The sequence below is a fragment of the Solea solea genome, chromosome 6 (genome assembly GCF_958295425.1).
Source record: "Solea solea chromosome 6, fSolSol10.1, whole genome shotgun sequence".
Lineage (NCBI taxonomy): Eukaryota > Metazoa > Chordata > Actinopteri > Pleuronectiformes > Soleidae > Solea > Solea solea.
The window spans coordinates 25,043,279-25,058,065 of record NC_081139.1 but is presented as its reverse complement, the minus strand read 5'-3'; the positions used below and the strand labels follow the sequence as shown (position 1 = coordinate 25,058,065).

Here is a 14,787-nt window from a genome sequence, read left to right as displayed (position 1 = left end):
CACCATGTTGGCTGCAAAAGCCCATGAAAAAACCCCAGTGCTTCCCCAGTTCAATGTGCACTTTAAATCCACACAGAAACTGACAGACTGAATAAATCTCATCCTTGAAATACCCCAATGTTGTTTTCATGGGTATGGAAACAGACATTGTGGATGTTATTCCACACCTGCAGTATCACAGACTTTCCCCCGTTCTACTCTAGAGAACAATTACCCATCACAATAAAAGCATGTTAACTAAACATTTAAGTTCATTAGCATTGGACTCTGTAACTACACTGAAGTTTTGGGGAAACTTGACTTACTACAATTATGTCCATAACTTTGTCAAATAAAATAAATGTTTTGTAATCTCAGTGTGTCTTAAAATGGGGACTGGGGACCTTGCTCAAGAGTTTTCTTATACTTATATTTTATACTTTGCCCGTGTTCCTCTCCAGTTTGTCAGATGCAGAGCGTACAGTTCCAAGTAGCAGCACCAGTGGAGCTGTCACCATCTCTCTCTCTCATCCAAAAGTCCTGGCAGAGGTCATACAGTCCGCCTGCATTCAGAAGGCGACAGCCTGGGTAGACCGACACCACGTGTCCCACAGCAGCATGAAGCGTCAGAACCGCGTTCAACAGCGTTCTTTCCCCCTCCAACAGCCAGGACTTCGTAGCCTCAGCCACTGAACCAACGATCTTTCAGTGTACATCATTCACTTCAAGTGCTGTTTGAGGCACTGACTCTACACCTGCACACATCTATTAATAAAAACATACATTTGCAGACGGACGGGAGCTGCCTGCATCAATAAGTTCTTATGTGTTACTTTGCGATTTAGATTTAGATTCCTACATTTGGATTTAGCTATAAGTGACAACAAACGTAGCACACGAGGCAGCTCCTGTGTCCTGTAGACCGTGGTGCAGGGACTGCGATTGACAAATGTCGAGATACTACACTCTCTGCCAGACAAACTTCATTGTCTCATGCTGAAGTCAGCACTAACCGTGTCCCTACCTCATACAACCACGCTGTTTTGTATAGATTAAAGCTATACTTGTGATCCTTGACCTTCAGCATCTGTTACCAGGTTCATAGGCAGCTACATTCTGGCCTGTGCCGTATGTTAAAATGAAAGGTTTTCCTCATGAAATGAGATACACTGTTGTATGTGGATGAGAAAAGTGACATGATTTGTATAGGAACCTGCATTTACCCATTTTAGCCATTTTAGTTTAAAACTCTTCAATGGAGCAATAAAAAGTGAGACTTTGCTGTTGAAGCTTTGTTTATTAGTTTATTAGTCAGTGATGTCAGTGTTTGGGAGATACCTGTGCTTGAATACATGTTGAGGTGGGTGAAGATGTGTGTTTGTGGGCTACAGCATTCCTTCAATGTGACAGTGGAGGTTTCTCTGGGCACAAAACTCAACAAGCAATGTGCAGTTACTTGGGTTAATGCAAGTGTATGGAATGTTAATATGCTTTCAACGGCTGAAAACAAAGTGCTGGAATTTTGGATCAAATGCTTGATGAGCCAGCAAGTGGCTCATTAGCTGAATAGTTGCCTATTAGATGGAGCAATAGAACACGGCAGTTTACAAAGCCCTTGCTTGCATGTGTGAACTTGTATATCTGTTATTTATTTATATCTATTCCATGATGATGACAGCGGCGGTGAGATATCTGTCAACTGGAAGGTTGTGGTTTCCGGTCCTGGCTCTGCCGATGTGTCATTGGCCAGGACGTGTAACCCCACACTGCTCATAATTAGTGTGACTAATTATAAAAGCTGTGTGATAGAAACATGTGCCGTATGACTGTGTGAGGGAAGAGCAAACTAGTGCAAAGCAGCTTTGAGTCAAGACTAGGAAAGTGCTTTATAAATACAGACCATTTACCATCTGAACATATAATATATATGTATGAATTTATATATACATACATATATATACATATTAGAGCTGCAACTAACGATTATTTTCATAAAATGTCAGAAAATCTTAAAAAATATTGATCGGTGTTCGTCAAACCCGGAAAAGGGGATGTTCTCAAATGTCTTGTTTTGTCCACAAACCAGAATGATTCACTTTTAATGATTTCTTTGTTATCCAGAGCAAAGAAATGAAGAAAATACTCACATTTAAGAAGCTTAAACAATCGCAAATCTCGCTTTAATCATGAAAAAAGCTTCGAAGCGAATCGATTATCAAAATAGTGGTGGATTAATTTAGTAAACGATTCATTGTTTCAGCTCCAATATATATAGTTCAGTGCTGTAATGACTGCAGTACATCATTATTTCTCAGTCACTCTATGGGAACACATGTACATATGCAGTTTAAATATTTCAGCATGTCTACTGTGCAACATCTAACAATTGCATTAGTCATTTTAGGGAGTGTCGTGTTTTATCTCTGCTTTTGGTAAAGTCAGAGTCAGAGTCATGCCGAATGAACTCTCTGTCGCTCCCACACCACTTCTCAACTGTCCCCTGCAGACTGAGCTGCACGCTGAACAGGTGGGACCAGACAACCTCATGGTGATTGTTTTTCTGCTCACAGTATGACATAATATGTACTGTATACTGTATATGTACTGTATATGTGCACTGCGCTGCAGGCACGACGTTCCTCTTTATCTGATCTCTTGCCTCTCTGAACTCGTATTCAACTCATAACTGGTTCAGGTGTTCTTCTTTACCACTTTTACCACTTTGTGCTTGACTTCTTCTGGCCACATAAAACAAGAGGGTAACTCCATATATGATCTGCTCAATGATTGACATCTGCCACTAACGACGTAGTAATTGGAATAGTTGTGTCTGCTTGTCAAGGGTGCAGCAGATGAGGCCTCTGTTGTTTCTCATGCACACAGCTGTGACCACGATCTGGTATAAATGTGGGATATATAAATTGCTCTGAGCCGCTCAGGTGGACAATGGAGTTTCAGCATGATCACTCAGCTTTTATGATGTTACATTAGAAAGCTTTGACTTTTAAAGTGGATGTCTGGAGTTTTTGTAATTTCCTGTTTACCCACGTCTCCCTCGTTCATGTATTTTTATAAAAAGAACAGTAATACCCCAGCTATCTGATGGTTTTCCATACGTCTGTGAGAGAAGACTGGTTGTACTCATGTTGTTGCTCGGTAATTACCATTCATGTGTCTACTCATATGAATTGTCTCCAAAGTAATTAAATTAAATTAAATTAAATTAAATTAAATTAAATTAAATTAAATTAAATTAAATTAAATTAAATTAAATTAAATTTAAAAAAAAATATTATAATAATAATTCAAAATAAACATGAAATCCTTGGGCTCCAGACAGACATTTCACGAGACTACATGTTCAATAGCACATGTTTGGTGATGCAGGTTAAACCTGATGTGCACTCAAGATACGGTCACACATTCATACCATCTGTGTTCCAGAGCCTGGAACAGATCACATGTTAATTGTTCTGCACACAAACATGTCACTCAAAACAGCACTGTAGCGTCTGCCAATCCCAGTCTGCACTTTCCTATGCAGGCGATAGACACCCTGATCTATGAGCTGGAAACTTTGTGGTGCTGAGTGATAGTTCACGTTTTTGGAAATGTGGATTTTAACTACTGAACAAAACAAAAAAAGTCTGCATCTCTTCTGTTAGACAGCGTTTTCTGATTGGAAAGTGCTCACAGTGAAAATAAGCACCTATCTTATTGTTTGTAGACGTAAACATGCATATATTTAACTTTAGATCAGCCTTTTGCTAAGTGGTGTAAGTCTGTTATTCCTTGTGTCTCTTCCTCATTCAGGCATGCACAATGCAGACACAGATGACTTCCATACCTAAAAAGCAAAAGCAGAACTATGGCTTTAGGAGGAGGGAGTGAAACTTTTGGAGTAGTTTTCTGCTGTTGCTCTCTTGCACAGAAGCAAATGCTTCTCAGCTTCTCAGCTCCACTGTAATAGCGGCCTGTATGTTACGATTGTGCCTTTTGGAAGGGTGAATGATTGTTTTCATTCACTCGTTGACTGTGGATGAAGAGACATTTTGCGTGGCAATGCCGAAACCATTTGATGCACTTTTGAACCCTCCACATTGTTCATCAGGTTTGATCAGTGTCTGTGCGTGTCATTATTACATCAGAGTATGTTTGACTTCATTGATCCCACACTGGGGAAATGCACTTGTTACAGCAGCAGGGTTGGGAGAAGAGTGTTCTACACTAGGATATGAATAAAATAATATAAAACATACACATGCAAACACAGAAAAAAAAAAACAACTATAGCCCACGTGTCAAAGTCAAGGCCCACAGGCCACGTTTCAGCCCATGAGATAATAAGTTACGTCAGTCACAGGTTCTTTCTTTCGTGAGGACTCCAAGTTTGAGGCTATTCTATGGCTAAATCTTATTTTACGTATATATATATATATATATATATATATATATATATATATATATATATATATATCTTAACGTGACACATCTTTCATTTCTGATGTGTTTCTTTATTTAATCTACAAGCCTGGTTTGTTCTGGATTTGATGTTATCTCATCTCTGGCCCTTGATGACGTGGAAACACTGCAGCACAGACAGTGGGACGGGGATGAACAGGTGTTTGACACGGACTACAGTGCACACGTCACTCGTGATTTATCAGCTGCAGTTGAAATGAAACGTGGGGAATAAAAAAAAAAGGCCCTGAGAGACTTTGAGGGCGGGGCCTGTGTGAGCTGCCAAGTGGGCGGTGTCGGTGTCACCGTTTAAATCCACGCTCAACATCCTCGTGTGTGACATCGCTGTGGGGAAGCTCGCGCATCCGGGGACTCGTCAACACACACACACACACACACTCAGCTGTGAATGACTGAAACCGTGAGTAACAAAGTCCTGAACTTTACAGCTGCTCACTGTGATTCAACAGGAGTCAACAATGTTGTTAGAGTTTTCTGCTCATTTATTTTCTCCACACTAATTCCATAGAAGTTGTTGTTGTTGTTGTTGTTGTTGTTATTGGTGTGAAGTCACTGATAAACATCCACAGAACCTCTCTTCTCATTGGGGTCGAAAGCTTTGAAGAAAATGATCTAATTCCTGTTTATATGACGGATTATGCAATTTAAAGTAACATGTAGCTGTTAGAGATGTTTTAGAATGAATAGATAGAACATGAGCAACAATTAAAATAGTATATGATATGATGCGATGTAGTTTAAATGTTTTTTGCCAATTAGAAAAACTTGAAAAATTGGCATAGGATTGTTTGTTTTTTAGGTATGTGGGTAAAACCTCCAACATCTCTTTACCTACATGATTCTGTTTGAATGATTTCTCTGTTATAAGATGCAAAGAAAACAGAAAATAATATCATTTAAGAAGCTGGATAAAACAACTATAATAAATTAAATGATAATAATAATAATAATAATAATAATAATAAATTAAATAATAATAATGATAAGAGTATTTCACTATACCAGTGTCTGAAGTATATGTGAGAAAGCGAATAAATGTGAATTTATTGTGAATAAATCTGCCCACCATGTTGAAACGTATTCCACATATGGGCGGAGTTATTAGGATACAAATACACACAGAAATGTACTCAAATGTCACCAAAATATCCAACTCGTCCTAAATCTTCATGTGATAGTTACTCCCTGATGAACCCTGTGTTAATGTGAGGGTGTTCACACTCATTCTACCTCCTGAACCAGAGTGTAACAGGTCTGCAAATGTCTCTGCAGGTTACGTGCTGTTGGAAACACAGTATCTGCCCTGGAGGAATAACCGCTTTCAATGGAGCCCAAAAGTGCCGCGAAGGACAAGTTTTTCATCGTCATCCGCGGGAAGTCGAGGAAAGGCTTCAGCCGAGGATGCATCGGCCGCGTGGAGGCAGAGATCCAGCCTGGGGAGCTGATGGGGCTGCTCTACTCTGCCGGCAGCAACTCTGTGAGCCCCAAGAGCGGAGGCGTGTTGCGGAGAGAGGACACCTACCCTTTGACCTGTCACCAGGCCCAGCTACTGCTCTACGTCTCCACTGCAAGCAAACGCCTGGAGCTGCTGTGTAATCCACAGCTGTTCTCAGCCATCTGCGAGCTGACCCAGGGTGACCTGGTAGTGGTGAAGCACAAGAAGGGACATTCGCCTGGTCTGGTGAAAAACCTGATGCAAATGGGGAGGAAAGAGAACAAAGACGACATGTACATGCTGGGCTTTGAGGTGGAGTTTGTGGTGAGTTTTTCACCTGTCAAAGGATTTGGCACACACATGTGCTACTGTCACGCAATAATAAATGCACACTGGTAACATTTCCTCTTCCCTGCAGGACAATGATCACAATTTAACATCCAAGAAACCGGCACCTCTGCCCTTGTTCAGTGCTGCAGACATCATCCAGGTGGTCCCGTCTTACTCCGCCCCCCTTGGACTGCACTGGAGAGATGGCCAATGTGGGAGTAAGTCATAGCTCTGACTAGTTCATCATCGTCCACATGAACCACATAATTACTTTTGTTGCTGTTCTTGTATCATGACAGAATCAAAATTTAATTTAGATTTTAAAAAATATAATGAAATCCTTTGTTTTGTAGCACATGGAATCTTACCACTTTGACCTCTAGTGTAAAGTTGTCCCTGTATGCAACTAGAAAAACCGGTCCTTTTGTTATGGAATGCAGAGCTGACTTATCAATCACCTGTGAGCCGGAGGTCAATCTGAAGAGCAAGCATGTGACAAGTGAAGAAGAAGTGTCTTATGACTTTTAACCATCATCCTCCACACCCTCCGTCCCTCGGTGCAGGTCTAAACAGAAAAGCGGTGACGCGCATTAACTCCATGCCAAACATTGGATCCCGTGCACATCGAGTGAGAGGGAACCACACGGAGCAGAGAGCCATCTCCCAGCACAGTGGGAGCTCGCCTCCTGTGCCTCTGGAGGTGGGGTCTACGGTGGAGGTGGTGTCCAACTCTGGAATCACCGTGTATGGGGTCATCCGGTGGTTGGGGGTCCTCCCTGGAAAAACAGAGGAATGGGCTGGGATTGAATTGGTGAGGCCATAAAATGTTATATAGTCAAAGTGTGAGTCTGTCATTTGTTTCTGACACACTTTTTTATTACTTCTTGAAATCCTCTTTTCTTTCCCGACAAATTCATTTCTTTTGGTCATTAGGACATAATATTTCTTGGCTTCAGACACTTGAGAAACTTTTCTTTCTTGTTTCAGGACTATGATGTAAATGGTTGCTCTGATGGGAAATCTGGAGGAAAGAGATATTTCACCTGCAAAGGGAACAGAGCTTTGTTTGTGCCTGTCACCAAGTGCAGCCCTGACAGCAGGCTCGTCTTCTCCTCACCAGGAAGTGAAACCCCCAAACCAACTGAGATGCCTCCAGGTTAGACACCTATAGTTTGGTGGGATGTATTGCATGCAGACGTAGATGTACTCATTATACACATTTTGTATCGTGAAGGCTGTGAAATGTACTATTTTAAATTAAATGTATTTTAAAACCATATGTGGTTTATGCTGCGTTCCATTCTACTGTAAGAAACACATTACTGCCATTTTTTACTAAATCATTCAGGTTTAGCAGTTTGGGAAAAATATTGAATTTTCTGCCTGCTTTTGTGAGAGTGATTTGATTTAGAGTGTCTGTCTACGTTTAGTTCCCCCCTTTGAGGACTGTGAGGACACGCCCCCAATCCCTGAGTCTGAGGCCTTGTCTTTGTTAGTGGGAAAGATGAAGGGGATTCAGGGCCACATCAACTCCTGTTACCTTGATGCCACGCTCTTCAGGTAAATCCCGTTCATCACAGTCATTCTTCATTCTTTACTGGCATGTTGTCACAAACCTGGTTCACTTTATTCTTACATTACCTGTTACATCACTTTAGTTCTAGGAAATCACAGGCATGGTGAACTGTTTTTCTAAACAAACACTGGGCTGATTAAAAAATGTACTCCTTCTCTTCTCAGTTTGTTCAGCTCGTCCGTGACCCTGGATAATATCTGCCAGAAGCCTGCTGACACAGAACAACCCATAACATGCACTCTGAGGAAAATAATCAACCGTTTACGCAGGTATAAACACTGTCTTCAAGGCAACTTGTTTTTCCTTATTTTGTCTTAATTGTCAGACAGTTTGTAAAACAAGAACATGATGACATTGTTCATAATCTCAACCGGTGTGCAGGTTTTCACTATCTTAACCCTATGTTTTGGTGTGTGCAGCTATTTCTAGTGTATGATTGTTGTTGTTGTTGTTGTTGTTCATTACAGACATGGATTTGTACCGGCTGAGAGTGTGATGAATTTTCGCAAACAACTCGGCTGCGACACATTTCAAACCGATGAAAAAGGTAAACACCCGTATCTTTGGACGAAATGTACGTTAGATTAAATGAAATGTGAAGCCTACATTTGCCGGACTGTGTTGTTGTTTTTTTCTCACTGTAGATCCAGAGGAGTTCATCACAGTCCTCTTTCAAAAGGTGCTTCACATGGAGCCATTGCTCAAACTCAGGTATGAATGATTCAGTATTAAAGGGATAGTATTTTTTAATGGGGTTGAATGGGCGACTGATTGACAGTCACTGCTCCCCACATTGCATGCAGAGGTTTCACTGAAAACATGGCCTCCTGTGTCCCTTTCAGCTGAATTGCTGACTTTGGACATACTTTGCAAGAGAGTGAGCAATTTACAAGCAAGATAAATTAGGTTTAAGTGTTCAAATCTGTTCTTTCATAGGGAGTGAGCCCTGCCTGTCTTATGCTGGTTCTCACTGCACTAGGTCAGCACTGACTATTTAAGCAGTCTACTGTATAGCGTGTGTTCTAAGGTGCATCAGGGTGTGTTCCAACTCCAGTTTTGCTACTCACGGGGCATAATCGTGACAAAGTAAGCGGCGAGGCGTAAAGGCGTTGTGTTAAGTGTCTGAATCATTCGTAGGTAATTAAAACAATCAGAATTTCACTTGTCATTTCCCTTTTGTGAAAGCCAGGTGAGCCTGTATCTCGGGCACTGCTATTTAAATGGCAAATGCAAGGAACCTGGAGAACCGATTCCGCTCAAGCGCACGGTGTGACCATATCATCTATGGCTGCAGCAGGAATCCTTCACTGAGGGTTGGGTGTGCTGTTTGGCTCGTGGACCCGTTCCCGATCCTCTGTTCCTTTACAACTATTTTATTAAACTCTACAGGATAATTCACCAATATTCAAACTGCAGTTAACTGCTGAGGGTTAGCGTTAGTTTTGTGTGTTAGGTTGAGAGCAGGAGGAGAAACTGCTGAAGCAGAGTGCATTGTGAACTCACTTCTGTAGGCACAACACCTTTTGACAAGATAGAAATGTGGCCGCGGGTCCACTGATGAGCACAAGTGCATCTGCTTCCTAAATACTGTGAAAATGTCGCCGGTGTCTGTTGAAAGCTTTCAGTGACAGTAATGCTGCGCAGGTGTAAGACAGAACTGTGCTTGTGTGTTCAGGCGACACAAAGACCTGAACACTCACTTGAAGCGTTGTGTCCTGTTTGGCTGAATAATATTGAGTTTGTGCAAAACTCTGTCTTTTCAGATCAAAGCGTGAGACCTCTCAGGGAGCCTACACCTTCCAGATCTTTTTAGAAAAAGAGCAGATGGGACATATTCCCACTGTCCAACAACTTCTGGACACATCCTGCATGTCAGGTGACCTCAAGTTTGAAGAGGTGAATACCTGTCCTGTCCTGGCTTTCTTAAATGACACTCTATATATTCATGTAACCACAATATGTCTCCTCCTCATTTCTTCCTCAGGTGCCATCCTGTCTAATTGTACAGATGCCGAGGTTTGGAAACGCTTATAAGATGTTCTCTCACATCATTCCCACCACGGAGCTGGACATCACAGATCTTCTTTACAACTGTGAGGAACATTGTGTAATGGAGTATTTTCCTTTTAACAATGTGCTTTTGTATAGCATTTAAGATTCTTATGGATCATGTGCTTGTCGCCAACAGCTCCAAGAGAATGCTTTGTGTGTGGTCATCTGGCTCAGTACGAGTGTGTTCAGTGTCTGTCGGATCGCAAACTGCAGCCAGGAAGGATCAAACAGTACTGCACGACCTGCAACGCACAGGTAAACCAGGTGTTGATTTCTATTTATTTGACTGAATTGACAAGTGACCGTACTGATTGTGACAGCATTTTTTTTAACAGGTGCACAGTCATCATGCACGACAGGGTCACTCCCCCAAAGCCTTTGAGGTTCCACCTAATGTAGCCTCTGACGCTCCTGTGCCGAGACACAAGATGCAGCTTTTTGCTGTGCTCTGCATTCAAACCAGCCACTATGTGTCCTTTGTCAAATATGGATCTGACGCTCGCTCCTGGCTCTTCTTTGACAGCATGGCAGACAGATGCGGTAAGATAGAATTCAGTTTCTTCTCAGTAGGTGCTTCTTCATGGCCTTTCTTAAATATCATCCCAACGTTCGTGCAAAGGAGACTTGTTTTGGCTTTCTGTGAAGTGGTTAGGTCACACATGCTTTACTTTTGGACAATGCTGCCTTGACAGCTTTAGATAAGGGTACAGTGTGACGTCTGTGGCTGCTCCTTATCTCTGAGCTGATGTTGAATCTTAAGGCCTCTCTTTTTTACAGGCGACAATCAAAGTGGTTACAGCATTCCAAAGATCCAGGCTTGTCCTGAGCTGGGTGACTTCCTGACCCTGCAGGAGGAGGATCTGCTTCGGACCAGCCCCTCCCAGGCCCCTGAACTAGTGCGCAGACTGCTTTGTGACTCCTACATGTTTTTATACCACAACCCAGCTGGGTCACTTTCTACGACCAATCATCAGGAGCCTTAAATGCCCATGAGCGCCCTCTGTCGTCACAACACTGCCCTGATAACCTTATGACGCCACTTAATCTCAAACATTGTCTTGGTTATTACATCCAAATAGCAGGAACTAAAATGGATGTTTATAACATTATTGAAAACATCTGCACCTTTGGGAGGAAATGCAATATCGTAGCTTAATGTGACTTTGATTCATCAGCTGATGCTGATCAGTAAATAGAAAATAGTGTGCATTGAAATGGTAAATCGGCTTTATTGACTTTATCTCTTCAAACTCTTGTTGTTGTTTTCTCCAACTTATATTTTTTATACCAAGTATTTTTAAGGAAATGATAGTATTTATGTTATTTTATGTCTGTATTTGTTTATTTTCTAAATTAAAGTTCAAGGAACTTGGTGACATGTTTATATCGCATATCATTCATATCATGTATTGTCATTTGTGACCTAAATACTCTACGGGATCAATACAATCGTTTTCATCCACAGAATAAGAGTAAATAAGAGTAAATAAATGTCACTAAATCAGTGATCTAACCCTAATGTTCAATTTTAATTTATTAAAAACCAGGCAAACTAAATTCAAAGCTTCATTCTGTATGCAGCCTCTCGCACCATGACTGCCAAGTTCTAATGACAGTGTGTGTTTAGAACCACGATCACTCTAACATGTAATAGAATAGATTACAACACCCCCTTGTGGAAGGAAATGAGATTTCCTTGAACATTATTCAGTTGTGCAAAAACAAATAGTGTGTAAGTGTATATGATAATCTCCAATTTATAGGAATTTTTAATCCCATATGTATATGTGTATATATATGTGTGTGTGTGTGTGTGTGTGTGTGTGTGTGTGTGTATACAGTATATATATATATATATATATATACATACACATGTATGTATATATATATATATATATATATACATACACATGTATGTATATATATATACATACATGTGTATGTATATATATATATATATATATACATACATGTGTGTGTGTGTATATATACATATATGTGTATGTGTGTGTATATATATGTATATATATATATATAAATGTGTGTGTATATATGTGTATATGTGTATATATATATATATTTACATGTATATGAATATGCATGTATATGTATATAAATGTGTGTATTTATGATAAATAAGTTATCTAAATGAATAACTTAAGAGTTTCTCAGTAGAGTGGTGTTTTGTTTTTGGGATGTATTTCATGTCGCAACTAATGGAGGGAAGCTGGCAGCGACCTTTAGGTTAAGGAATTAACCTTCGTTCTGTGAAACATGCAATGTGTTTTGCTGTGCTTTGGCAACAGAAGTTACACAGTTGAGCTTTAACGGACAGATTCAGTATATTACAGAGAACTGCACAGCAACGATCAAATGCGACGTATCACAGAGTTTGAGGCTGCTTTGTCGTCATGCCTGTCCATGGGCACTGAGGTCCGACAGAGTTTGGCACAATAGAGTTTATTCCTTGCAACAATACATAAACATGAACCCCGTGCACTGACACAGCCTGACTACCATTTCCTTCAGAGGTTTTTTTATAATACATGATCATGTCCCAAAGGATTAAAGAAATCAAGAGTCAGCAAATGTTCTGTTAGCCATGCACTTTTTCCTTACCTCATTATTGCGTTCTTGCAGCGTGGACTACTACGACCTACACTATTTTCATTTCACTTTATTTCTGAACTTGCAAATCTTTCAACACATTCATGTGGTTGTTATAGCTGGGCCCCAGGTCACTCTCCAAGTGTGTAATTATCCATCAACATAAATAATCAACATTGAGTGCAAATACTGAAATATTAGGCATGTATGCTGATTGGCTGACACTAGATATTTACACATAAAATGTCACAATATTGTTATATATTACTTGCTATACTCAGTCAAATCAAATGAAAATGATGCACCATTTCTTAAAATCTATCATACATATTTTACAGGGATTAAAAACGTATTAACAAAACTGAAAATGAAAAACATTTATTTATATAAATTAAATAATCACCTTGACTTTGACTTGGCAGAGATTTCCTTTTCGCTGAACGCCGTTCCTCCCACATTAGTTGGGCCCTGGATGTGGCCCCCAATGGCTGGGATCCATTTAGATTGTCCAGTTAACCCAAGCGATGGGGAGCAATGGGGATTGGTTACCTTGCTCAGAGGTACCCCAGCCTTTGAACCAGCAGCCCTTTGCTTACATGCCAAGTTTCCTTTCCACTAGGCTGTGGGCTGATAGAATAGAATGGCCTTTAAAATAACAACCATAAATCATGATCATAAACATAAAAAAATAATCACATACAACAAAGTTTGACGAAGTGGCACACTCTGCTGACCCATTTCTGATGACCCTGGAGGTCAGGAGAATGCACGACCTGCTAATATACACATGTGTGAGTAAAGGTTGGTATATACATGAACATAGAGGTGGGGTTTTATGTGAGTTTCTTAGCATTTACTTAGACAAACATTAGTCAGGATAAGACATTTCATGGAAAACTACTAATGAGGCTATATTTTTGGCAACAGGGCAAAGTACTTTCAGTAGCACAGACTGAACAGTGCTGACTGTTATGGAGTTCAGTATATGACACACCAAGTAACTTCAGGAGGTACACATTAATCTTAATTTGTATAGCACTTTATATCATACAAACATAAAAACATCCCACCATTCACACACACACATATTACTTCTAAGGACAATCATACATGTAAAAAAGAGCTGAGGAACTGCAGCAGTCTGCAAATGAGGAAGGACCAGAGGTAGAGTTATAGATAGATAGATACAAATAAATAAAAGTATAAAATAAACAAATACAATACTTGCAGTTCTACTTCAACTAAAAGCTCAGCAGACAATGACAAGCTGAATTAAATGAGTATAATACATTTAATACAAATAACAAATAAGCTAATAATAACATGTAAATAAAGTAGTCATTAAAAGAAATTGTACAAAAATAAATAATAATAGATAAATAAGGGGTAGGTAGAAAATATATAAGTAACTGATCCATAACTATCAGTGGGTTAACGTGTGGCCTATCCCTCTGATACATGTCTCTGACTTACATAATCAGCTCTATAGTTTGAACCTCTTTGCCATTGAATTGCATCATAGGCTGGCTCGACGCTGTTAAGAGGAGGGTGGATATTTGCCTCACAAATTTTCATGGCATACATTTTTAAATCACAAAAACAAAACACGGGTCACCTCACAGCATGAAGGCCGCTGGTTTCTGTGTGTGTTGTGCAGTGTAGAGTGTGAAGGAGATAAGCCAGAGAAAACCTGGTTCTCTGCTTTCCTCCCACAGTCCAAAAACCATGCAGTGGTTAATTGGACAGTATACAACGTCTGTGACTGTGAATGCAGAGTGAGTGGTTGTTCGGTGACCTGTCCAGGTTGTTTTGCTCTATGTTAGCTGGGATTGGCTCCAGGCTCCTCCTCAACCCTCATGAGGAGGAGAAAGTGGCAGACAATGAACGTATGAATGAATGAATGAGTGAAAAAACAACCTGCCAAAGGCCTTGGATGTATCCTAGAATTTACATAAGAATGATATGGCCTTTCCTCATGGAGTTTGCATGTTCTCCCTGTGTGTGCGTGAGTTTTCTCCAGGTTCTTCGATTCCCTCCCACAGTCCAAAAACATGCAATATGGGGATTAGGTAAATTGGTCACTCTAAATTGACTGTAGGTGTGAGTGAGAGAGTGGGTGGTTGTTGGTCTTTATATGTGTCCCTGTGACAGACTGGTGATCTGTCCCCCCCCCCCTTTGGTCCTATGTTCGGCTGAGATTGGTTGAGAACTGACATGGATATGGAAGTGAAGCAGTGAGTCTGCTTCTCTTGCTGAGACTTGTGTACCTCACCTCACCTCACTCACTCAGCAGCTCTGAGTCTGGAGCCTGGGCATTAACTCCTTT

At 40.5% G+C, this 14,787-nt stretch overlaps 1 protein-coding gene across 1 annotated transcript; it reads left to right on the top strand.

Moving 5' to 3' along the window:
• Nucleotides 1-4,768: 4,768 nt before the first annotated feature.
• Nucleotides 4,769-11,236, top strand: cyldb (cylindromatosis (turban tumor syndrome), b). Its single transcript, XM_058631719.1, has 14 exons — nt 4,769-4,861; nt 5,734-6,220; nt 6,315-6,444; nt 6,790-7,037; nt 7,214-7,382; nt 7,657-7,786; nt 7,967-8,071; nt 8,270-8,349; nt 8,447-8,513; nt 9,566-9,698; nt 9,787-9,895; nt 9,991-10,109; nt 10,190-10,394; nt 10,632-11,236. Exons 2-14 carry the CDS (start codon nt 5,786-5,788, stop codon nt 10,835-10,837), a joined length of 2,136 nt encoding a protein of 711 aa, XP_058487702.1. The 5' UTR covers nt 4,769-4,861; nt 5,734-5,785; the 3' UTR covers nt 10,838-11,236.
• Nucleotides 11,237-14,787: the final 3,551 nt, after the last annotated feature.

Excerpts from the sequence above, each read along its gene's own strand:
- cyldb (XM_058631719.1), top strand. The coding sequence starts at position 5,786 with ATGGAGCCCAAAAGTGCCGCGAAGGACAAGTTTTTCATCGTCATCCGC. Across the intron at positions 8,350-8,446 it reads ATTTCAAACCGATGAAAAAG|ATCCAGAGGAGTTCATCACA; the intron begins GTAAACACCCGT and ends TTCTCACTGTAG. Across the intron at positions 9,699-9,786 it reads GTGACCTCAAGTTTGAAGAG|GTGCCATCCTGTCTAATTGT; the intron begins GTGAATACCTGT and ends TTTCTTCCTCAG.